This window comes from Halichoerus grypus, chromosome 2 (assembly GCF_964656455.1).
Source record: "Halichoerus grypus chromosome 2, mHalGry1.hap1.1, whole genome shotgun sequence".
In the NCBI taxonomy this organism is placed as follows: Eukaryota; Metazoa; Chordata; class Mammalia; order Carnivora; family Phocidae; genus Halichoerus; species Halichoerus grypus.
In genome coordinates this window covers 130,176,406-130,203,493 of record NC_135713.1, presented here as the reverse complement: position 1 = coordinate 130,203,493, position 27,088 = coordinate 130,176,406, and the positions used below count along the sequence as shown (strand labels likewise).

At 38.6% G+C, this 27,088-nt stretch overlaps 1 protein-coding gene across 1 annotated transcript in view; it reads left to right on the top strand.

The window, feature by feature from the left end:
• CCDC192 (coiled-coil domain containing 192) overlaps positions 1 to 27,088 on the top strand; it is a 198,379-nt gene that overhangs the window by 11,574 nt on the left and 159,717 nt on the right. Inside the window, exon 2 of the mRNA XM_078067558.1 lies at positions 15,323 to 15,430. Within this exon, the coding sequence (XP_077923684.1) occupies positions 15,347 to 15,430 (84 nt within the window). The 5' untranslated portion in view covers positions 15,323 to 15,346. The remainder of the gene's footprint in view (positions 1 to 15,322; positions 15,431 to 27,088) is intronic.

Genomic DNA, 27,088 nt, shown 5'->3' with positions numbered 1-27,088 from the left:
TAATAATAAATGGGTCAATTCAGTAAGAGCATATAATATTTATGAATATATACACACCCAACATAAGAGCACCAAAATATATACACCAAATATTAACAGACCTAAATGGAGAAATTTCCAGCAACACAATTGTGGCAGGGGATTTTAACACCCCACTTACATCAATGAATGGATCATCCAGGCAGAAAATTAACAAGAAACATCAGCCTTAAATGATGCATTAGACCAAATGGAGATATCTATATCTATATCTATATCTATATCTATATCTATATCTACTTTTGTTTTTGATAGTTAATTACTAGTATATGGAAATGCAGCATATTTCTGCATATTTATTTTGTATCCTTCAACTTTACTGAACTATCAGAAAGAGAAATCAAGAAAACAATCTGATTTACAATCACATCAAAAAGAGTAAAATAGCTAGGAATAAATTTAACCAAGGAAGTGAAAGACTTGTACAATGAAAACTATGGCATTGATGAAAGAAATTGGATAAGACACAAATAAATGGAAAGATATTCCATGTTCATGGATTGGAAGAATTAATATTGTTAAAATATTCATACTACCCAAAGCAATCTATAGATTCAATGCAATCAAAATTCCAATGACATTTTTCATAGAACTAGAACAAAAAATTCTAAAATTTGTATGGAACCACAAAAGACCCCAAATTACCAAAACAATCTTAAAAAAGAACAAAACTGGAGGTATCATGCTCCCTGATTTCAAACTATACCACAAAGCTATAGTAATCAAAACAGTATGGTAATGGTATAAAAATAGACATATAGATGAATGGAAGAGAATAAAGAGCCCCGAAATAATCCATGTATATACAGTCAATTTATTTATAACCAAGAAGGCAAGAATATACAATGGGGAAAAGACAACCTCTTCAATATATGGTATTGGGAAAAGTGGACAGCTACATGCAGAAGAATGAAACTGGGAATCTTATACAATATACAAAAATCAACTCAAAGTGGATTATAGATTTGAATGTAAGACCTGAAACCTTAAAACTTCTAGGAGAAACAAAGTGGGTAAGCTCCTTGATATCAGTCTTAGTGATTTTTGGGGGCTCTGACTCCAAAGGCAAAGGAAATAAAAGGAAAAATAAATAAATGGGACTACACCAAACCAAAAATCTTCTGCACAGGAAAGGAAACCATCAACAGAATAAAAAGACAACCTACTGAATAGGAAAAAAATATTTGTGAATTATATATTGGATAAGGGGTTAATATCCAAAATATATAAAGAACTCATAAAACTCAATTACAAAGTATCTGATTAAAAAACAGGCAGAAGATCTGAATAGATATTTCTCCAAAGAAGAATACAGATGTCATAGGCACATAAACAATCTGCTCAACATTATTAATCATCAGGGAAATGCAAATAAAAACCACAATGTGTTATCATCTAATACCTGTTAGAATGGCTATTATAAAAAAGACAAGAAATAACAAATGTTGGTGAGGATGTGGAGAAAAGGGAACTCTCGTGCTCTGTGGATGGGAATGTAAATTGGTGTAGCCACTATGGAAAGCAGTATGGAGGGTCTTCAAAAAATTACAAATAGCAGTGCCACACGACCCAGCAATTCCACTGCTGGGTATCTATCCAAAGAAAATGAAAACACTAAATCAAAAAGGCATATGCCACCCACATATTCAATGCAGCATTATTTATAACAGCCAATGTATGGAAATAACCTACGGATGAATGGATAAAGAAAATGTGGTACATATGTGCAATGGAATATTACTCAGCTATAAAAAATGAAATCTTGCCATTTGGGCAACATGGATGGACCTTGAGGCTATTATTCTAAGTGAAATAAGTCAGACAAAGAGAAATACCATTTGATCTCACTTATACATGAGATCTAAAAAACAAAAGAAACAAAACAAAACAGGACCCAAACTTGTAGATATAGAGAACAGATCTTGATTGCCATAGGGGATGAGGGCTGGGAGTGGGCAAAATGGGTGAAGAAGATTAATAAGTACAAGCTTCCAGTTATGAAAAAAATAATTATGGTGATGTAATGTACAGCATGGGGAATACAGTCAATAACATTGTATTAACTTTTTAAGGTGACAGACAGTAACTAGATTTATTATGGTGGCCATTTGGCAATGTATATAAATGTCAGAATACTTTATTATATACCTGAAACTAATATTATATTTATGCCAATTATACCTCAAAAAAAGTATTGAAAATGTCATTACTGGCAAAGTTGTAAGAAAACTATGATTCTCATACACTGTGGGTGGGAGGGTTAATTTGCGGGATGTAATCAGAAATATGTATCAAGTATATACTCTTTAAAATCCAGTTACCACTTTTCCTGTTTATATTAAGAAAATAAAAAACAAGTCCACAAGGATGTATAAATATGCTTACTACACGGTTCTCCAATAGTAGGGAAAACTATATGCACTTAGTAAAATTTATTGTGACCTTTAAATATATGGTAATTTTTAAATTAGAAATTATGGAATATGGGGCACTTCACTGGCTTAGTGAGTAGAGCATGCGACTCTTGATCTCAGGGTCATGAGTTCAAGCTACACGTTGGGTGTAGAGCTTACTTAAAAAATTATGGAATAGAACATCTATCATCATTCAAATATAGGTTATACCTATGACACATTGCTAATTGCAAATGATTACGATTTAGCCATATATAACCATGTATACCGTGAATCGATGTTTTACACATTATGTATCTCACAGGTACACACATACAAGTCTAGAAAGTAATACACACAACACACAGACAAAATAGAAAGTAATGCACCAAATGTGGTCTTAGTCTGCTTGGGCTGCCATAACGAAATACCACAGATTGGGGGGCTTCAACAATAGACATTTATTTCTCACAGTTCTGGTGGTTAAGTCAGAGATCGAGGTGCCAGCATGGTTGGTCCTGGCTTGTAGATGGTTGCCTGGTTGCTGTATTCTCATATTGTTGGGGTGGGAAGAGGTAAGGGGGCAGGGAGAGAAAGGGATGAAGGAAAGGAAGGAGAGGGAGAGAGAAAAGGTACCGGAGGGACAGAGTACTCTGCTTTATTCTTTTAAGGACACTAATCCCATCATGAGGATCCCACCCTGATGACTATGTCTAAACGTTACGGCTTCCCAGAGACTACATCTCCTAATACTGTAACATTGGAAGTCAGGACTGCCACTTATGAATGCCAGTGGGCATGGGACACATTCAGTCCACAACATGTGTCAATCTCTGGGTGGTAGGAATCTGGATGAATTCCTCTTATTTTTATACCTTTCATCATGTTTGAAGTTTTAGGACGTAATACATAGAAAATCATGGCACAGAGATAATGTCAGTACATGTCTTTTTCCCTTTCTCCTTTCCTATCCTTATAAAATTGAAGTCTACTTTATCTCTCCTCCTTTTCTCAACCTATATCACATTATGAGCTCCTGCAGGGTAAGGAATTTGATTAATTCATCTTTATCCCCCGGGGTTTAGCTCTGGGTCCTACATAAAAGGAGCTCAATAAATGTGTGAATGATTCGCATTGTGTTTGTTTTTAACTAACTGGACATATTGTGTTTTTCACTTAGGGAAGAAAATGTTCCTGAATCATACATTTAATGCAAAGGAAAATTAAATTGTAAGATATTTTTAAATTAAATGTGGTTCAGAACATTCTTTGGAAAGGAGCAAGCCCTGTTTTGCTTCCCTCAAATGCCTAAGGAAAATGCTATAAATTCTAGAACAGCCTGCTTTCCCTAGGGGCTCTTTCTACTTGGAATCTTTCTTAAAATAGAAATATCTATGTCCATGGTGACTATATTCTGAATCTTATTAATTTTTCTCCTTCTGAATAAAGCAGCCATTTAGGGTTCTTGCCTTCAGATGGGTTCTGACATTCTTTTTTGATCATGTCCCTGAAAATCTAGAAAAAAGTCTCTCATAATAACTTTCTTTATGGCTGCCTAACATGTAATGCTGAGATCCATATGGTCCAATCTCAAAACTGAGTTGTGGTTTAAAAGAAACAGTCTATGGGGTGCCTGGGTGGCTCAGTCGGTTAAGCGGCTGCCTTCAGCTCAGGTCATGATCCAAGGGTCCAGAGGTCTCCCTCTGCCCCTCCCCCCACTCACACTCTCTCTCTTTCTCTCTCTCTCTCCCAAATAAATAAAAAAATACTAAACAAAACAAAAGAAAAAAGAAACAGTCTAGTACCCATAAGGTACCTTTCAAATTCCTCAAGTTCCTAACCCTTAGTATACAAGGAAAATAATCATCATCATTTACCATCTGGATCAAATAAACCCAACTAAATTTTTTATTTTTAAAGTCCTTTTTTAATAATTTACAGAAGAATAAAGGCATAGTTTTTTTTTTTTTTTAAATCCTATTAAAATTTTGATAAAAATTTAAACATAGCAAATATCTTTGTTATCTAGTAAAAATTGTGGCACATAAAAGATGGGAAAATATGGTTACACGTCCTCTTAACAAAAAAGGGAAGTCCAAGTTCTTGTTAAAAAATATTATGTGATAGACTTTGTCTTTTATGAGAATACCCTATGTCCTATTTAGTCCCTAGAGATGTGTTTTTCATTCATTGATTCATGAGTTTGAGGATATTCATCTAAGTCTCTAGGAAGTCATGAGCTGAAAAGGTATAGTCTATTTCACTTGCATGATTAATTCCATTATCAACATTAGTGTCTAGAGCTACACTGTCCAAAATAAATAAACTGCAAGCCATCTATGTCATTTTAAATTTTCTAACAGCTACATTAAACACTTAAATAGGTGAAAGCAAATTTTAAGAATATATTTCATTTAACCTAATGTATCCAAAATATTGTCATTTTAACATGTACTCAATTTAAAAATATATTGAAATATCTTACATTCTCGTATATTGTGCTAAGTCTTCAAAATCTTGTGTGTGTTTTATTTTCGTAATTTTTAAAAAGATTTTATTTATTTATTTGACAGAGACACAGCGAGAGAGGGAACACAAGCAGGGGGAGTGGGAGAGCGAGAAGCAGGCTCCCCGCTGAGCAGAGAGCCTGATGTGGGGCTCGATCCCAGGACCCTGGGATCATGACCTGAGCTGAAGGCAGTCACTTAAGGACTGAGCCACCCAGGTGCCCCTTGTGTGTGTTTTATACTTACAATACATCTCAGTTCAAACTGACCACATCTCAAGTACTCAAAAACCACATATGGTTAATGGCTAGTGCAGTGCACAGTACCGAGCAAGAGTGCTGCTCTTCATATTCATCTTCTGATTTGTCTAAGAACTGTGAAATGTATTTCTCTGTCAATTTTCTTTTCTTTGGGCATTATGAATGGAAGATGAAAAATGCAGTATTCTCACCATGTTTAGTGAAAGCCAAAAGTATAAAAATAATGTCTCCCCCTTTATACCTCGAAAGATGATTCAATACTTTTGGCAACACAATAGGAAATTGAAGGATGGTTATTAATTTTACTATTGTATTGTACTTCTAGTCAATTACACAATTCTTTGCCTTTTAGTCTTTTTTAAAAAGTTACATTTGGAAATAATTGATAAATGATGATAAAAAATAATTCTTACAATGATTCAGTGGCAATATGTTTGAAATATAGGAAAAAAAGATCATTAAGATCCCACAAGATATCTTAGCTTCATAAAAGGTTCCAATGGGTGTGTTGATAATTGCAAGATAGAATGAGTTTTACTATGCTTTTAAAAAATTAATATATATTCTCTTTGTTCTTTGTAAGAATCTCTAAAAAAGGATAAAAGACATGAAATACAGATTTTTAAGAATAGAACAGCTTGAAAAAAGAAAGTCAATACTACATTTGGGCCCAGTGAACTCTGTTGGTATACTGAAGATGAAACTGCATTAATTAAACAGTATATGGGGGGAAGTTTCAGATGTATATATATTAATCCTTCTTTCTTTTCCCATAAGGTTCTATCTCACAAGACAGCTTGTCTCAAGTTTCTGTATCTCCAGTTCCTTGGGGGGGGTTGCCTGGCTGGCTCAGTCGAAGAGCATGTGACTCTTAGTCTCTGGGTTGCGAGTTCATGGCCCACATTGGGTGTAGAGATTACAATTTCTCTTCCTCTTGCTCTTCTTCTATCTCCTCCTTTTCATTTCAAAAGCCCAAAACAACAACACTAGCAAGAAAGTTAAGGAAGGGAAGAAATGGAGCTGATATAGAAATAACTTTCCTGAGCAGGCACAAGAGGGTACAGGCTGCGCCCTCTTCTCCTTTGTTTCAAATTCTTGCTCTTATATTATGTATAATGATCTACTTTTTCCAATAAAGAGTAACCAGGCTAGATATAGTCACATGATGCCAAGACCTCTAGAGTTTATAAGAGTCGCTGGCCTTTGTAATCAACCCGCAGGCTCTTCCCTAGGTTGTGAGCATCCAGAAGCTACACAATAGAAACCTAAAAACCTAGAGGTTAAAAAGATGATGATCTTTGAAAAAACTTTCTTCTATGGCTCAGGGGCCAGGCTAAGTATTTTTCAGTATTCCCACATTTAATCATTACAGCAGCCCCCACGGACTTATCATTTTCTCCATTTTTAGAGGTGAGGAAATGGAGGCTCAATCAACAAAATTCATTACAGTTAGTATTAAGGGAAAAATGAGTTATTAAAGGATATTAGGTATTTCAATGGGTTCTCTAGGAGAGTCGGAGAACCAGGCTTGGAGATCACGGCCGATTAACCACCCCAGATTCTGGGGAGGTACCTACTACTGCTGCCACTGGGCATAGGCCCCACATCACTTGTCACTTCCCCTGAATATGAGGTATTACTTCTAAGTCTTCTGTCACTGCAGCCTCTGAAAACAGGATGATGACCCTGTCTACCCGGCCACATTCCATTCTATTTGGCACCTTTCTCATACCACTTCGTCCACCTTGACATCTCAGGGTGGTGCCTCTGATTGATGGAGCCTAAGTCACAGGCCTACACCTTGGATGCAAAGGATGCTTGAGAGGGCGTTTCTGGCTTTTCCACTTTGGAGAGATGGGATTCATGAGATGGGAAATCTTCCAAACAGGTAAAGACACTAGGCCATCAAAACAGCATGACACATGGTTATCTCAGGGTACAAGATGAATTAGGTATAATGGTCTCCTTTCATAGATGAGAAAGCGAAGCCTACTGTGTAGCTAATCTTGGGCTGGTGTGCCCTCTTCTTTGATATGCTGGCCATGCTTCTTAGTCACATTCTGACTGAGAGACCTTAAAAGAAGTGGAAATTCACAGCAAAAGAGAGCTCTCCCATCTGTCCTCTGCTTACCTTATCATGTTGGAATGTACTATGGAAATTGTTACTGAACTTTTATCTGATCTGAAAGGATTCATAACACATTTCTCCTTTAGATCCTGGTAAAGAGAGGAGTCTGTGCAAATGCCAGGCTGGGTTGGGGTGGGGGAAGGCTTCTCGTGGAAAAGGTTTCTCACAGAACATCAAGTTCAACTGAGGACTTTCTAGCTAGGTTCTGGAACAATATCATTAGAGTACAGAAGTTCTTAACATTACAGTTAAATTTCTTGGATTTTTTTTTAAGTTTACTTATTTAGAACCTAAAATTCACTGGTGGAAAAAAATTACCTATACACTGAACTATCATAAAACATTTGTTGTTGATTATACACAAATATACACATGATATATATAGCAATAATTTATTCCCAAAACTGTTTGAAAAGCCACAGTCAATTTGGGCAATAAAAGGCCATCACCGCCCCCCCCCGCCATAAGCCAAGCTGAAAATCCTTCTTCCTATAGGCAAGTGCATTTCCTAAAAGACTGGGATACAGTAGGAACGTGAAAACATTGTTGGCTAATATGCCAAAGTACTCAAAATCTAAACCTAAGTATGATGTGTGGAAAAAAATAATCCTGTCACAAAAAGACTCAACTATTCAAAATACTGTCTTTACTAATGGGAAAAGTATTTGTATTATTATACGTCCCACTGAACAAAAATTCTATTTAAAAACAAATAGTATATTTTGGACTTTTTTTTATTAAAGAAATCAAAATCCAAAATTTTTTCATTGTGTTCTCACAACAGTGCTGTGTAATAGGTAAAGAGTAGTTGAATTAATTTTAATATCAACTAATTCCTTCACTCCATAATTTATCTGCTTTATAACTTGTTTTATACTAAGTTACTTTTTAAAATTGTGATAAAATCCATATCTTATAAAATGGACCATTTTAATGATTTTTAAAATGCACAGTTGAGTAGTGTAAAGCATGTTTACATTTTTGTGCAACAATCTCCAGAACTTTCTCATTTTGCGAAGCTGAAAGTCGATATCCATTAAGTCCCTATTTTTTCCTCTCATTCATTTTTTAAAGACAAAAAAATCTGTTTTTAATATCAAATTCCCTTGTTGTGTCCTTTTTTATTATGAAGGAAATATATAGTCATTATTAAAATGTTCACTTCCTGGTCAATAGGATGGGTTAGCACTGGTTGTTGTGAGGTTTCAGTTATAAGAACCAGGCTCCCCTGGGAAGACATGCTACTTGCTCTCCCCTCTAGAAAGAGAAACTATGTTGTTTCTTTTGAGTTTGGGTCATTTCCCTAGGAAAAAAGGATTATTTTTTTTATTCATTTGCATGACTTACAGTAGAGGCAGCAAGAACGTAGTGATACTCTCATTCACTAAAATTTGATCTTTTACTTTAGAATAAAAATTGAAGGTAGCTAGCATAGAAACAAATTCCTAAACAAGGAATCCATAATTTGGGCCACATGGATGTCATTGAAGAAGATGCTTAAACAATCTAAAATTACATGCAAAATTGTGGTCATGTGTGTGTAAGCATGTGCGGGAGCATGTACATGGGTAAGCACACATACAACACATGTATATGCATTTTTTTTCCTAATAAGAGAATTCACAGATATTATCAGGTGCTAAAAGAGATTTGTGATGCTCAAAGTTCTAAGAAATTATCCCATAAAATGAAAACGGTGGAGGGCTATTTTGGGTCACAGAACAAATTCTGTAACATAATACGAACCCAAATTTAGGTGTCCTCTTACCTGAATACCTGAAAACCAGTCCCAGTTTTACTGTTAATTTTACCTTAAACAATGGAAGATACACATTGTTTACTAGGTCCCTTTTCTCCTCTGATACTATATGTACATGGTCTCTAAGAAGCTATAAAGCAATGTTATTTGAGAAAGATCTGGAATATTTGAAAACAGGTTAGGACTGCCTCTCACTTCCTTCTAACATCTACCAGAATCCTCATCAAAGAGAAAAGAACAAGCCCCCCAAAGCCAAGAACCGTATATTATGAATGAGCATAAAAAGGTTAAATTAACCACCAAACTTCTGACATTCTTTTGATTTTTACATTAAAACTAAAATCCTAGGATTTTTGTATTGGAGAGAAATTCTAAGCTAAGAGTTTTGGTGAGGGTATTAATCCTGTCAGTCTTCTTACTGCTCATTTCCCCATTGCTTAGCTTCGTGTCAAAGAGTGAGTCTTTAATAAATATTTTTTTAACTTAATGTGTTGAAGTGCTTTGAAGTGAATTAAAATGAGAGTTAGCTTGTTAAGAGTTTCTGGTAAGCTATTATTTAAAGTTATTTACGAAGCTATCAAACGTCACATGGTCATTTCTCTTTAACTTCCATGGCAACAATCTTTTTATAAGTTAATATCTGAGTCAACAACTCCTTTTGAATCTCTCTTCTTTTATTCTTTTTTCTATCAGTGATGCTATAGAAATGAAAAAGTAGTCAAATCTTGGGCACCTGGGTGGCTCAGTTGGTTAAGCGACTGCCTTAGGCTCAGGTCATGATCCCAGGGTCCTGGGATCAAGTCCCACATCGGGCTCCCTGCTCTGTGGGGAGCCTGCTTCTCCCTCTCCCCCTCCCCCTGCTTGTGTTCCCTCTCTCGCTGTGTCTCTCTGTGTCAAATAAATAAATAAATAATAATAAAAAAATTTTAAAAAAAAGTAGTCAAATCTTTCACAGGATGAAAGATTGACCTTTAGAAATGTATTTTTTTTTTTTCCTAGAAAAGTTGTATCCTGGACCTTGCTACAGCAACCTGATATTGAATACAGGTCCGTGTTGGACTTGGTCCAGGGGAATTCAGAGACCATAGTTCTGGAAAGACTGCCTGATAAAACATTCAATTCATAACTTAACAGAGATGACTTAGACAGAGGGTCTCTATACTTTTAGATTTCATAAACCCACAAGAATTTCCACCTCCACAATAATTGGGATTAGATCTCGTAGCACTGCCAACTTTTCATTTTTTTTGAAGAAAATTCACTAAAAGAATAATTTCCATATATTATCACCATCATTTGTTAAAGAAACATCCTCTTAACACCGAAGTATATAGAACGATCATAATCTCAGAATAAAGGACAGTTCTCTAAATGGAATAAATTTGGTTTCATGAAAAATTCATAATGTTTTTTTAAAATTTTACTTCCGTCTTTTTCTTGCTACGGGTGGAGATATTATCCCAAACCAACACAGATCTATGGGCTAGCATTTGGGAACCACTCATATAATTAAACCCCTTTGGCCTGAGGTTTCGTTTCTCTTTCCAGATCCATTCTCCACCCTTCCCCTACTCTGCTTTCCAGGCTCACTGGTCTCTCTGGACTTGTCATTCAGGGTCTCTTACCCTCTGGCTTTTTTTGGGCTCAGCCCAAGGGAGATACAGAAGAACACAGGGTGAGAGAAGAGGAGGTCAGGCTATTTATTCCACTGGTCTGTCCACCATTAGGTCTGAGCACAGGTTGGCGGTGGTTCTTTCTCTCTATCTAGGTGTCAGCTCACAGACATGGCCCTCTCCTCAAGCTCTCTTTCTAGATATTCTGCTATTATCTCTTCCCCTACCTCTCCCATTCAAGGGGAGGCAAAGATTACCTTCACTTCTTGGGAGTGCCCCACCATCCTTCGTTCATGCCCTTAACTGTGCCCACAGGTTTGTATATAGTCCCTCCATTAAACTCCCCTGCTCAGATGTGCCCAATACATGCCTCATTTAAAGATGAGAAATTGAGGCCCCAAGAAGTGAAACCCAGAAGTCACACAGCCCAAGGGATGTGGTGAGGTCCAGAATGTGGCCTTCCAGATTACAAGCAGTGCTGTGCTTAGTCAGTGCTCATCTGACATCCTCCCAATGTCGATCTCCCTCACAGGCATATTGATAGGTACTTTCTAGAACCTTCTTTCTCCTGGACTTTGACAAGAGTTGTAGTGTGTTCAATTTTGAATAAAAAATATCGTATTAGCAGACTGTTTAGGCAATTCCAACACAGAGGAATACTGTTTCCATTAGAATGGATTGAAATCAGGAAAAATTGAGTTTTTTAAACGGTTGCCTAAATAGAAACTGGCAATTTAGCCTAAGATACTGTTGCAAAAGTTAAGCACAAAAGGACATGAGAGTGATGAAATTTCCACTGTAAGATGAATTCTGATCACCAAACAGGGTGGGTAGGGATTATATAAACTGTACAGAGTAAGGGGCTGAGGTGGGAGGCTACGGAAAAACTTTCATCAGCATGAGAGATATGAGCAGGTTATAGAAAGGTAAAGAAGTTTAGAGCCTTCAGTGCTGGTCAAGCAGGGGGAAAGCATAGAAGAGACATCGAGCATGAAGCTTGACCATTGCAAAATGTGTTGAAAGCATGTTTTATCTGGCATGAAGTGACTGAACCACCTGGCAGGGGCTGCTGCTGGATCCCTGTACATTCGAAGTTTCAGAATGCTGGAAACATTTAATTGTCTTAAACTGACCCACGTCAAAACGCTCTTCTGTGAAGGTGCTATTTGCTATCATCACACCTTTATTTAGCAATCTTACTTTTAAACAAATGCACACGCACATATTTAGCACATTAACTTTGTTCTAATTGCATATTTGAATTTCCCGCTACTATCGTTTGATCACTTGCTGTAACAAAAGTGCCTCAATGGGGACATCCTTTTACTAGGGTTTAAAAATAAGCTAGAAAGTTTTAATATCAAATGATTCTCTTTAAAGAAGTTGGGGCAATGGAATTACTAATAATAACATGAACTGAGCATTTCTAAGTAGTTACCTGCTTTAGCTTACTTAGTCTTCAGGACAACCCTGCCATCATCACCCAAGTCATGGCCACCTCCTGGCTTTCTGCTACTCAAGCTTGTACCTGGCCTTTGGCGAGCAGAATTTCCCTAGGGCTCTGACCCGTGCCAGCATCCCAGGCTGGATACATGGAAAGGATTGCTCATAGAAGCCTATCAGCAGAGGGGAGTGCTCCCCTGGTACAACCACCTTCTTTGATGGCTGAGCCTTCAATCCATCAACAGCTACTTACTGGGCTCCTACTAAATGCTCAGCGCTGTGCAGTCTGGCCTCTGCAGGCAGGACCCTTTCTACCTGTGTTGCACGTGGATTCAGAGGCAGGGGGAGGATCTGGGTCAGAGACTTCGAACCAGTCCTGAAGAGTGGAAGGAGTTTGTATGGCTGAGGAAGAAGGGCAAGGTCATCATAAGACAAAAATACTGACTTAAAAGTAAGGAAGGGGACGATAAAAAGATGCTGAGATGGGTTAGTGTCATCGAGAAAATTTAAGTTAGATAAAAAGAATAGATTTTCCCCCAGGTCCTCAAATGAGGAACCTGGACAACTAAACAATAATTGACTCACAATTTTGAATAAGATTTGTCAATTAGCAAATTGTCAACTTTAACACGCATGCCTAAGACTCTAGTGTCTTTATTGTAGCCAAAAAGTTTAATTTGAATTCTTAATTTGTAGCATTCTTTTAGTTTACTCATCTTGGTTATCTTAGTTACCTGTACTTAGATGACTGGATTGATATTTAGGTAGAAGTTTTTAAGACAAAAAGTAGAAGTTCAAAACTGGAACTCCCATTGAATTGCTGGAATTTACCACTCGAAAATCCACAGACAGGATCAAAACCCAAACACCTGTATAAATCATATATTTTCAACATGTGATAGCATTTAACAGACTTTTGATTAGTATAATTCACTCATCAATTACTTTAACTACCAAGAGAGTTTTATGTTCATAATAAACATAAGTGGCTTGATGGGGGGGTGTGTGGCCACATGTGCCTGAAGCAGAATGAACTTTATGGTAGAAGTCCCATTTTCTGCTTTTCCACCTTTCCATCCTGCAAAACTAGGACAGTGACTAACTATGCCTAACTTCTTTAGGGTCCTTGAAACAACACACCTACCTCTAAAACTTCAAACCCCATGTATGTCCTTATTTCTGAAATTATTCTTGGTTTAATTTTTATTCCTTTGTTTGGTAAATGGGAGTTGCTTCCTTTCAAAGAGTGCTTGCCTATGTAGAAGCCATTTTTACTTCTGCATAGATACATTTATGGCTCTTTCCCTTAAGGGAGTGGGAGAACAGGAAGGCCAGTCAGAGAGTGGAGGGTGATAGCTTGCAGCTCGAGCATAGGTGCCAAAGATAGACTGCATTCTTCAGTTTGCTCAGGACTCTCCCTGTTTGGCAACACGTGGTGATTTCTTAAATCCACATGTATAAAAAGTCCTATGGCATCTACGAGCACTCTTCAGGCAAGTCTATTTCATTTGGCTTTGACTTACAATGCTTCTCTCTTACTGGAAATGATTGTCCTTCTTGGCTAGGGAAATTTGGGATGTTTGGAGAGAAAGGTCTAGAGAAACAGATTAATTGATCTTGCTTGATCTACTCACAAAAAATTTAAGAAACTTCCTCTTGAGATCAAACATTAGACAAGAAGTTTCTCCCTGGAAATAGCAACTAGACCCAGAATTCCCAACCTTTTTGAAATAGTTTGGCCTCTTGAAATTTCCCCTTTCTACATAAAATGTTTTGTAGCATGAATTATCTATAGGTGTAAATACACAAGAGTTTTGTGTTGAGGTTCATTTTTTGAGATTTATTTTTTCTGGACTGACTTTTGAAATGTATTGGAATCATTATGGGATGCTGAGGATCATTGATTTACTCCAGATATTGTTGTAGCCCAAGATGTTCATCCCCCAAAGTCTGATTGGTGCAGGGGGGGGTTGGGGGTGGGGATTATGCAGCCTTGTGTGATCTAGGAGCCAGGCTCTTTTGGAATGTAGCACCATTTCTTTGCCCTGCATCCTACGGAGTTTCATTTATATGAGAGGCCCATGGCAGGGCCCTAGGGTCCAGAGTGCTGTACAAACAACTATAGGACCTGAATGAATGCTTTATCTTTATGGCTGGTTCCATTTACCACCAGATGGCTTTATTGTATCATTAGGAAATGCACACATGTATAAAATTGGTGGGCTCCTAAACCAAAGGAAGAAAACAAAGCAGCAGTCCAAAAAAAAAAAAAAAAAAAAAAAAAAGGAAAGAAAGAAAAGAAAGAAAAGAAAAAAGGAAAAGAAAAGAATGAAAACAGTTCTTTCTTTTCATGGGGTAACTGGAAGCAGCTATAGGAGCCTGATTCACAAGAGAACAGGATACACCCAAGACGGCTGGAGGAAGGTCATAATCCTAGCACGTATGAAGTCTCCCTTTTCAAGTTTTCACATTGCTGTGTAATTGTAAATTAATTGTCAAGATAGCCAGAGTTGTCAGGAAGTGCTCTAGTCTCAGCAGGGCCTGTAATTGATATTTCCATACCAATGGTGTATATACTCTTTTGCTTGGAGATGAGAAAGATCAACTACAGAAAACCTTGGAGAGGCCAAGTCTCCATATCTGCTGATTTCAGTCATCCTAGCCATATTCTGGGCAAGAATGATCTGATTCTAAACCCTGTGGTATCTTTGCTTTAATGACACTTGTGATAAGAAAGTGACGATCAGAGGAATCGAGCTTCTCTGAGTTCACATGGTTCTGTTCCTCGGGATAGGTGGATGCTAAAAATAGAGGCATTCTAGGTGACAGCTCTCACTAGGAATGTGAAATTCTGGTCTTGGCCTCTTGAAGGAAGGTTCTGTTTGTATCAAGAACAAAAAGCTGCAGATGAACCAAATTCCAGTGTGGGTAATTTTAGTCTAACTTTCTAAAGTCGTTCATTGTCATAATTTAATATGCATTTTTTACCCTCCCACTTAGACATTAAACTGTTAAGTCAGACTGTTGTTTTTATAACATTTCACTGGTTTATTACTGTGTTGAAGAAAAGGAGATGATTTGTATGACTTTATTAACCCTGTCCTTAATCCATAAAGTTGCTTAAGATACACTCAGGAAGCTATCCATATCAAAAAGTAATACTTGATTATTTTTTTAAAGAAAGAGTCCCTGGAAACCGGACAGATGGCATTTATTTTGGCTCAAGTCGAGGCCTTGGAGATTTGCCTGAAGGAAGCAGAAGAAAAGGCTAAATCCTTATCTGAACAGGTAATACCTGTCATTCAGACTGGAAATCTATGTTCTTCAAGTGTTCAGTAGAACAAGTGTAAATCTAAATACATGTTTTACAAAAACCAGAAACAGATCTATAAATACAGAGAGCAAACTGACGGTTCCCAGAAGAAAGGGGGTCAGGGGATGGGCAAAATGGGTGAAAGGAGTGGGAGGTAGAGGCTTCCAGTTATGGAACATTCGTTCCATGGGAATAAATGGGAATAAAAGCGGTCATGGGAATAAAAGGCACAGCACAGGGAATAAAGTCAATGATATTGTAACAATTCTATATGAGGACAGATGGCAACTACACTTGCAGTGAGCGGAGCAAACCTATAGAGACTGTGAATCACTATGTTGTACACCTGAAACTAACATTTCGTGTCAACTATACTCAAGGTAAATAAACAAACCAATCAATCAATCAATCTGTTTTGACTTCTGCACCTATTGATACACACACACACAGAGGACTTCATTCATTTTAGATATAACAATAATTACTTTAATCTTTATGGACCTTTCCAGCCTTTAAAACTCCTTTTACGTTTCTATTTTGGTTTTCGTTCACTAGCCCATGAGTTAGGCAAGCCATCTTTAAGCCAGTGGCTCTCTTGAATCAGTGAAGCATATTTGCATTACACACAGATAAGCCCAAAGGTAAGATAAAACCTACAGGAACCACACAGGAGCAGTTTTCTCAGATTATTTGAGGAAATAAAGTTTTTTTCAAATATTGGCTTCCCTCTTGGGTTTTTGAAATTCACAGGGGCTATGGAGTCCAGCCTGTAAGTGGGTAGCATCGGACGCTCTAGAGGTGACCTGTGTCCACAGCAAATCTCTGCTTTCAGAGTCATTGACTGTGGTATCAGCAAAGCTCAGACCAGGGACTGGACCATTTTCCCAGTATTACACTTTGCAAATAGCATAGTGCATACAGCAAATCCGAATGTTATTGTTGCCCTTCCCCCGGGGGAGGGGGCCTTGGCCCCAGAGGGCAAAGCTGCCTAGAGTCTGGTGATCCACTTCTGGTGATCCACTTCTGGTGATCATCGGTGGAGGAAAAAGGACAGAAATGTTATAAACATTTATTGATTTATCATGAACTGGTACATTTTTGTTATATATTTTTAGAGACTTATGAAAAACAATTTTAAGTTTTCTTTTCATAACAAGGTCTGTCTAGCAAAATCTGATTGCATAAGAACTTTATAAGAATTTTTGCAGAAACTAGGGGAGATGTGCCTGTGTTACAAGAAAAAGAAGTATAATTGACATATAATGTGGTGACATATGCAAATGGCCTCCATTTCTTTTACCAATTTACCAAAAAAGTGCATCTCTTACTTTGGGATGTGTTTACTATTTACTGACCAAGTGTGATTGATGAAAAACTTATGTCAGTGAATGAAAGGGTGTTGCCCTAGGCCCAGACCCATTTGGAAAAGTTTCTTTGTTTGCCACATGCCCTAACCTTGGCTTACCAATTGGTCTTTCTTCTAAAACAAACAAAAACAAGTCTCAAACTGTAGCAAAATTATGAATTATGAAGATTATACGGATGAACCAGAGCCTCCAAACCTGGGAGAAAGTTTGAATGGCTAACAGAAAGAAGGTACCCCTGCTTGTATTAGTTGCACTGAGAAGATATATGTTTATTTTGCAATTGAATGCCTTTTAATGATTTCTCATTTAAACCAGTAAAATTCGATTCACTCATAAAAGTACTCATCCCTTTTGTTCTTTATAAAATATATATTTTTAAAGATTTTAGTTGTTTATTTGAGAGAGAGCAGGAGTGGGGGTAGGGGTGCAGAGGGAGAGGGAGAAGGAGAAGCAGGCTCCCCGCTGAGCAGGGAGCCCGATGCGGGACTCGATCCCAGGACCCTGAGATCATGACCTGAGCCGAAGGCAGACATTTAACTGACTGAGCCACCCAGGCACCCCTGAAATATTTTTATCCAGTACAACTAGCCCTTAATACTGAAGATTCTTAGCTCGAGGATCCTTTCTGTAATATCAAACTATTAGTCCCATTTTTTTTTTTTTTTTTAGTATTTAGCAGTTTAAATATATAAAATAGAAACTGGATTTTACTCAACTTCTATGTATCTACAATGAGTAAGATGCTAGTTAGGTGTTTGGGGAAGAAAGACATATAAGCAGGGCTTCTGTCCCCAAGTAGCTCACAACCAAAAGAATCACTGAAAGAGCTAGTGAGTGAAAACAGGTGTTTGTACGGCTCCAGATAAACTGCACAATAGCACTAAATTGCAGGGTCTATGTGTGTTATTTTCCTGAAGTATTGCTTTTGGAGTTGCCAAATTTGCCTAACTAAGTGAATTTAATTGGAAGTTGGTAATGGTTTGCAGAAAAGGAAAGGATGATATGTTAAAAAAAAAAAAAAAAGCACATTATAGGCATTTTGAACATTACATTTTTAATTGAGTACTTATTAGATTTGGCTGTCTCTACTGTTATAGTTGAAAAGGTTAATCAGATAGAGACACTGTTCTCAGAGGAGTTAATCCTGAAATTTTTGCTTCCTCCAATATTGCAGCTTAGCCTTATTCTTGAAAAGATACAAAGTATAAGAACATTCCCTTCACCTCTGTTTTTAAATTCAGTAGACCTTTTTCAAAGGTGATGGCGGAAGAATAGGGAAAGGCAAGGGGGGGCAACTGACCTTTCTTAAGGCTAAGATAGGAGAATATTTCAGAATGGAACACCTGTGTCCAACAATCAAACATTTGTCCACTGGGTGCCACTGTCTTCCTTACCAGGCTATGCCACTAAGTGATGGCAAAAAGAGAAATTGTCACTAATATTCAAGACAATGATGTGTGTGTGTGTGTGTGTGTGTGCGTCTATAGGAATATCTCTGCCTGTATCCATGTATACATGTTAAAGCTTCTTTTAAATATCGCTAATTTAGGACTTGTCACAAGGACCGTGGGAAATGCTAGCTGGCGTTCACTGGTAATCCAAATCATTTTGTCAGCCCTGTGGCTGAATATTGGCCAGGTAGGCTGGCCTGGCGGGCTAGAAACAGGTGGGGGAAAGCAGAGGAGATGGTGAGGACAAAGATTTGTGCTGGAACCAAGGAGTGGAACATGGTATTGTCAACAGTCGATCCTGCTTTTGAGAAAAGAGTAAATTTCACCATTAGCCAAATTGTTTCCTCCTGGCTTTGCCTTAGACTAGAACATAGAATTAACTCAGAACGGAAAGTATAGGTGCCGAAGGTTTCATCCGCACTAAGCACCTGTTGGTCCTGTGCCTCAGTTTATCTACACTGAACCTTTCTAAGGTCAGGAAGGTCCAGCAAGGTCTCTGTTGGTTCACTATGAAGAAGAAACCTACAAATAGTGAGGAAATAAGAATATTGTGTCCACTTCCTCTATGACCTCACACAGTAAACAGAATTCTTGGTTGGTTTCCCTCTAGCTGACAATTTCTCTTTATTTCTCTGCGGTGGTGTCTCTATTGTCAAGATAAAAGCAATGAGATAAGGATAATTTACAATTAAGATTTATAATCTGAGCTATTTATAGCTGTAAAAATTTTGCAGCAACTCACTTGGTCAGAGTGAGAAACGACCATGCGAATCAAACTCCTGCCCTAGGTAATACAGTAAATAACTCATCATTAGCAAGTTTTGCTAAAGAAAATACTTGATTATATTTCCAGCAGGTTGAGACCAGTGGGCGGAAATGCCTAGAAACTTGGTAGTAGATAAAGGACCAGGAGGGGCAGGTAGAAACAAAGGAAAAGTGTTAGGGGAGTAGAGAGAAAGCAGAGTGAAAATGTTTCTGGAGAAAATCATAAACAGTTTTTGCATGTGCGCTGGCTTCTATCACCAGTGCAGACGAGAGGGACGAAGAAAGGGGCTTCAGTAGGCTGCAGTTTGTGGCCATACCAAATAAATAGATCCCACAGCTTTTCTGCTGGGATCCCAATGCTTTTCGTGCTGAGAAAGTGTCAGGAAAGCCCACAGTTTCACAATGGAGCGCAGACCCAGAGGTCCCCCCAGTGCAGAGGGACTTGGCAGGGCGGCTCCTGAGACACTTCCTCTGGCCACGATTTTGGCCCATGTCTCTCTCATTCATCAGCAGCTTCTGGTTCCCAGCTCCTAGCAGCAGACCCAGGAGAGCTCAGGCTCCATTACTTGCTAGTTAATGACAGTGGGCAATTCGCATAATCTCTCCGAGGCTCAGGCAGCTGTCTTATCTAGAAGTGGGTTAGGGGCACCTGGGTGGCTCAGTTGGTTAAGTGTCCGACTCTTGATTTCAGCTCAGGTCATGATCTCAGGGTCGTGAGATGGAGCCCTGTGACTTCGGGCTCTGCGCTCAGCGGGGAGTCTGCTTGAGATCTCTCTCTCCCTCTGCCCCTCCCCCCTCAAATAAATAAATAAATCTAAAAAATATTAAAAGGGGGTAAACATACTGGTTTCATAGGCATTTGTGAAGTTTAATGATAAGTGTATCTGGCTTTTAGTAGTTCCTCAACAAAGGTTTATCTCTACTTTTAGTAGCCATAACAAAACTATATGGTTCTCTGCGTCATGTATCATGGACTAACGTGTGTGTGTATAAGGAGTTTCTCTTTTTTTGCTGGTATCTCTCAAAGTGTTTGAAAGACACTTAAGTTGTAACACAGCACTTCTTCAGATTCACGATCTTTGAGTCTTTCAAGCAGGACCCCAGCCAGGTCCCTTGTCCTAGCTTGGCTATTTGAGGGTCTGACTTTTTCATTCACTCTTTCCAAGCTATTCGTGTGGTAACAGGACCTGAGTACTTTCACCTTGTTCATCCTTTCTACTTCATCTCTTGGGTCTTCTGTTTCTACCCATTCTCTGATTTTGCTCAGAGTGGGAGCTGAATGGGCAGTGCTGGGATGTGGTCATTTCAGGATTTTATGGGGGAAACTGGGGAGTCAGGGAAATCTGTGATCATTCCTTCACCAAGGAGGTGAATCCACTGATGATTCTGTAGTCAGAATTAACTTCAGGTATCTTACGGATATCGTACCTAGCAAAATATTAGTTACATATGAAGTGTGCCATACATACTAGCTGGGAAAGAGACGTGATTTGATGCAAGAGGAAGGAGGTGGGAAGCTTGGTGGGAAACTTGACTTTTTTTTCAAATCATTGTTTTTCCCAAGTAGGAATGAGACATAGACAAGATACAACAAGGAGCCCCTTTATGGTCTTTTGCAGCATAAAGCTAATTTTGCCCTTTTTGTTTCCATAAAGAGAGAATTATTGGTGGTACTCAGGATGCAGAGACATTAAAATGGAGAAGAACATGGTAGTATTTCCCAGTTTTTGGAAACAGCATGTGTGAGCCTTTTTCTTACTTCTTAGTAATAGCTCATGTTTCAGCTATGCATAATTTTTCCCTTACCCGATGAGAAGGACATTTGCGAAGGCCCAAAATAAAACTAGTAATGGGGCCTTCTTGTATCCTGACTCTGTAGCAAACTTGGCCACTTAGGTTATATTCAAAGAAGACTCCTTTCCCTTACTTTCACCCCTTGGTATCTCCCTGCCTAACATTCACCTCCATCTTAAATAATAACAGAAGCAATAATGGAGACACAGTGTGAAAGGGGGATGTTGGATGTGGGGTGGGATGTCTAAGCAATCCCATAGGAATGCATGCCTTGTGCTAGACCTCTGCAATGCATTCTAAATGGTAGTCACTGAGTGGAAACTAACATTTATTAACACCTACACTGTTCTGGGTAATAGGCTTAGATTTATAGATGCTTCATTTAACCGACACAAGAATGCTAGGGGGGCCACCATTATGATGATCCCCATGAGGAACATGAGACTCAAAGACATTAAGTCATTTGCCCAAGGTCATACAATTAATAATAGCCAAACTGGTATTAGAACCTAAGTATTTTTAAAGTCACAGTCACTATTCTTAAGAACACGTGGTCACAAGTCAAAGCCACTTAGAAGAAGTTTCCCACTCAAGCAGCACTGAACAAAAACTTATCTCCAAACTGGAACCTGGAGAGTTCATTGATTGTTGGGCCTTACCCTCAGAGTTTCTATTTCATTAGATCTGAGGTGGGGGTCAACAATTCACATTTTTCACAGGTTCCCATTCTAAGTTGAGGTTAAGTTCTAGCCCTAACCCAAATCTATGGGCGAGGGGTCCTCTTCACCCTTGTCGTGCCCCGATGGCACAGAAACTGATTCAATCAGTTAGGATTCATCTTGGGTACATAGAACAAACAACCCCCAAAAAGAGTGGCCTAAACAAGTAGATGTTTATTTTTCACTCATATAATGTAAGTCTGGACACAGAAAGCCCAGGACAGGCGTGGTAGCTGCTTCACAACCCTCAAAAGCCTGGGCTATGTCTTCCATGCATTCACAAACATGGCTTCCGTTCTCAGCATCCAAGATGCATCTGCTGCAGCCATTTTTTTTTTTTAAGATTTTATTTATTTATATATTTGAGAGAGAGAGAGAGAGAGAGAGATTGAGAGAAGGGGCAGAGGGAGAAGCAGACTCCCCGTGGAGCAGGGAGCCCGACACAGGACTTGATCCCAGAACCCTGGGATCATGAGCTGAGCCCAAGGCAGACGCTTAACAGACTGAGCCACCCGGGCGCCCTGCTGCAGCCATTCTACTCACATGTCAAGCAGCGTGAAGAAGGAAAAATCAGATGCAAAAAAAGGGAAGGACAACTGCTAGCTGTGCAGCCCCTTTCAAGGACTTTTAAGAACTTTTCTCAAAAACTCAGTTTAAAAATTCTTATATATCCCTGACGACTGCTATTTGCGTGGAGGCTAAGAAATATGAATATTTAGCTGGGCACATTGCCACCCTAAGAGTATGGGGATTCTTTTACTAAGAAGGGGAAAATAGATATCAGGTTGGCAAATAGTGATCTCTGCCTTGCTCATCCAACCCCTTGACTATACTTTTGCACATGGTACCTTGTCCTGGTAACTTCAATGTTCTCCTACATGGGATACCCAGTTTTCCCAGCTCCATTTGTTGAAGAGATGATTCTTTCTCCACTAAATGGTCTTGACAGCCTCATCAAAAATCAATTGTTTATAGATGTAGGATTCTGTAGACTCTCAATTTGGTTCCATTGCTCTATAACTCTGTGACTTTCAGCAGGTACTTCTGGTTGGAAACCCCACGTAAATTTTTGAGCGGGAATTTAGATTTGGTCTTCTGGGTCCTTTACCAAGATCCTTTCTTACTGTGAGAAGCACAGTGGACCTCTCTTACTTATGCAATAGCTGGAAATTGAATGATTCTTCTAACTGATCTTTTAGTATAGCAAGCAAGCAAACAAGGACAAAGACAAAAGACTATGTTTGACTCTAATAATCCAACATTATTTATCATTTTATACTTAAGGCTCTAAAATAAACTCCCATTATTTGCTTCTTAGTATTCAATCTATATTTCCCTTAAGTATGAGAATAGAAAAAATAAAGATCTTTAGCAAATTTTTAGATGCTAAATATGTGTATGAATGGCTAAAAGTGATTTGATACATACTGAGATTGCCCCCCAAAAATGTTCTGGTTCTTTTTTCTTTGTTTAAATGCAACAGTAGATCCCTTGATGTCAAGTTTATTTGAAATAAGTACTGTGCCCTTGGTAGGAGTATTCATTTCTGCAAATGCTCAGAAATTATGCTTGATATGCCAATCTGAAATCATGAGCTTTTGTGAATGAGTTTTTGTTTTCCAGTCTATTTGGAAGTCTACTTTAATGCCATAAAATCACAAGCAGTCTGTTTGACCTGGAATGGGTTTCCTTATGACAATGAGACCTAGTTACTGGGAACTTCATTTAACACTTTGGTCCTGGTTGAGTTTATAGCAGAATTCCCTCTTTAAACACATACACACACATACACACACACACACACACACACACACACACACACACCCTCTTACCTAAGTAGGTGTCAATTTTTACCCCCTATTGGATTGTTGGGCATTAACTGAGAGCTTAAGGGAACATAAGGGAAAAAAGACAAGCTAGTGAAGAGATGTGTTGTTTTGAATAGAGTCAGGCACAATGACAAATGGGCTTCTGTTGCCATTGTTGTTACAGGCAGGATGCATGGACTGCTGGCCTGTTACATAACTAAAGACTTCCTTTTGCTTGTAAATGTCAAGATCAAACAGAGGTCAGTTTTAAATAGCTGACTGGGCGCTAATAAATGTGACTTTCTTGTCTAAGAAAAAGCCAAAATGCCTTGTCCCTTAGGAGTCATGGCTGTGCTGATAAAAGCAGGTGTCTTTTTGCATGGATATTTTCTTTATAAGCTTTCTCAGAGATGGCAAACTAACTTTCACTTTCCTTAATCTCTGCAAGGAAATTAGTAAATTAGGTATATGCATTATATCAATTATTCATTTATTCATTCAGTAAATATTTATTAAGCCTGTACTGTGAGCTAGGCATTTTGCTAGGTACCCCTGTGTATGTTAGCTCATGCATTTCTTCCAAAGGCCCTGGGAAATCTTATCCCCATTTTGCAAATGATGAAAGCTCTTTTGTGGGATTGCAGCCCTCTTATCTGCTCTTTCTATACATTCTTCCTTGGTGACCAGCCCTAAGGGCACAAAATCTGCCAAGAACCACCTCTTCATCATTAGTCCTGATCTTCCTCACGACCCCAGACCTGAATATCCAACTGCCTACTGACTAGTACCACCAAAGTTCTCATTTATCTCAAGCTCTACTTGTTCATTAGCTTCCTGTTTCAAATCTGTTTCTTTTCCCACATCCCCTAAGCCTGGGACAGGTGTCCCCAGCCACCCTGTGGCTCGTATCAGAAATCTCTCCTGCTTTGATTCTTTCCTTTCCCTCATCCCACACGTCCAGTCAATTGCTAAGTACCTCTTAGCAATGATGCTAAGATGCTAATAATGATACCTCTCAAAGAGTTCTTGAAACCATCTTCTCTTCTTTATCTCTACCATCATTGCCCTTGTTCAGGCTACCAACAGCAGAAACTTCCATTATGGTCCTTGTTTAATGGCTCCTCAACAGTACGGCCAGAGGGAAGACTCCACAACACATATTTCTCCTTGGCTTAACTCTAAATTAGTTACCTTTTAACATCAGGAGCAAATCTATACTCCTTAACTGATCCTACAATCATTGGTGGTCAGAGTCCCTACTTGTTTCTCCAGTTTTCTCTTACACCACTCCCTGCATATCACTATTATACCACTTTTACTCCTTGCATGTACGATATTCTCTCTTACCTTTTTCTCATTTAAGAAAAACAAAAGGCTTTGTTCCTCAGAGTCAAGTTGTATTTAATATATCCTTTTCACTCTGCTTCTGCCTAGAATTGCTCCCACTACTTCCTCTTATCCTCTTTCCCATTATCCACAAAATCCCAACCAACTCCTCTTTTCACATCTTCTATTAGATGCTGCTTCCTCAAAAATGCTTTTCTTCTTCCTTCAGTTTGGAGTTAGATGTCCTTCCTAGGTACTCTCATAATCCATCTCCCATTTCCCCACCAACTGTAATTATCCTACTACACCATATGCCTCATGGAAGAAGTTCAGACAGTGACTTCCCCGAGTCTCAAATCAAGTTCGAATCCATCCACTTATCTCTCTGATGTCAAAGCTCATGCTCCTTCCAATATAGCAATTTGAGTCAACCTATGAACAATGGGGACCCATTAAATGGGGCATATTCATATTTGTACTTAGAAAACTCTGAGGGGACTAAGAAGGACATATCTGTGAGGTGACTAGAGCCAGGCACATTGGTGTGTAGGCTCTTTCAAAAACCCAGTTTGGAAATGATTAAGTGCCTATTAGTTCTGAAGAGAAGATAGAGACAAGATATTTAACAGTTGGATTTAGTGATTAATTAATGGAAAAGTAATATTCAAGACAGATTCCAAGTTTTAGGTGACTGGGTGATCAGTGGTTACCCCAACTATCTTATATTTGAATCAATAAATATTAAAGGTGATTCATTTCCTTTGAAAGGTTCTATGTGGGCTCAATTTACCCCATGTATGTTCTGGATTCTTCTTAAAGACTTGTAATTTGGATTTCCTCACTTAGGTCTTCTGAATGTTGTAGTCTTTTGATATTATATCAGACCCTTAATCCACGTCTTAGAAATAGGTTTTTCTCCTCCCCATTTTTCAAGGAGAGGCTTCTTGGAGAAAATTTTGGATGACCATGTGTTTCATGTCTGAAGATCTCATTTATTAGCCTCAGGGACCACTTAATGTTTAAACTTGGAGTTATATAAATGCAAATCTCTTGCCATTATTGAATGGATGTATAGCGACAGGGCAGTCCTTGATACTCTTTAGGAGATATTCAAAGTCAAAACTATTTGCATAATAATATTAACATGTTATTGGCCTTTTCCGCTATCATTCTTTAACAAGTAGAGGTTTCCCAGATGTTACACGGAAGACTGAACATACAGCAGGTATGAGACTCCAACTGCCCTGTATTAACCTAGACGTTGAAGAAGTTTGAGGAGAAAGGGAGACCCCTGAGAAGAAACTCAAGAATGGCAGAATGCATTTCCCCCAAGCCAGAGAGCAGAGTCAACGCTGAGTCAGACCAGCAGGGGGAGTCTGTGTCCTGTTGCGTGAAAGTGCTCTGAGAATGTGCTGGAACTTGGACTGACTGGGTGTATCCTAGGAATGAGTCCTAGGCCACTAACAGTTGTTGGCTTTAATTTCTCTGAACCTGATATTATTGCTTTTTGATTTTTACATCCAAGCATTTGACCTTTATATCCAAGTCAATGATTAATTGCCTCACTTTTTCCCATGTCTCATTTCTCTCTGATATTCTTATCTGTTCATAAGACACAGAGTGCTTTTTTGGAGATTAAATAAATCTTAGGAATCTCTATGCCTGGAACTTTATATTTCAATTATCGATTGATGTTTTGGTAAATATTTCTCTCTGTTTTCACTTAGAGCTTAAATGTTCCTTTATTACTTAGAGTTCCCTTCCCCGAACAACTTGGGGGTGTTATGGGTTGAACTGTGCCCCCTCCAAATTCAAATGTTGAAGTTCTAACTCCCAGGACCTCAGAACGTGACTTTTTTTTTTGGAAATGGGGTTGTTGCAGATGTAATTTGTTAAGATGAGGACATAGTGGAGTAAGATGGGCCCCAATCCAACATGGCTGGTGTCCTAATAAAAAGTAGATATCTAAACACAGACATACAGGGAGAAAGTCACATGAAGACAAAGGCAGAGACCAGGGTGATGCATCTACAAGACAGGGAATGTCAAAGATTGCCAGCAAATCACCAGAAGCCAGAAGAGAGATACAGAAGAGATTCTTCACACCCTTTAGAAGGAATCAATCCTACCAACTTCTTGATCCTGGACTTCTAGCCTCCAGAAATGTGAGCCAATAAATTTATGATATTTAAGCCACACAATTTGTGGTACTCTTTTTTTTTTTTAATTTATTTATTTGACAGAGAGATAGCACAAGCAGGGGGAGCAGCAGACAGAGGGAGAGGGAGAAACAGACTCCCCGTTGCGGGGCTCGATGCGGGGCTCAATCCCAGGACCCCGGAATCATGACCTGAGCCGAAGGCAGACGCTTAACCAACTGAGACACCCAGGCATCCACAGTTG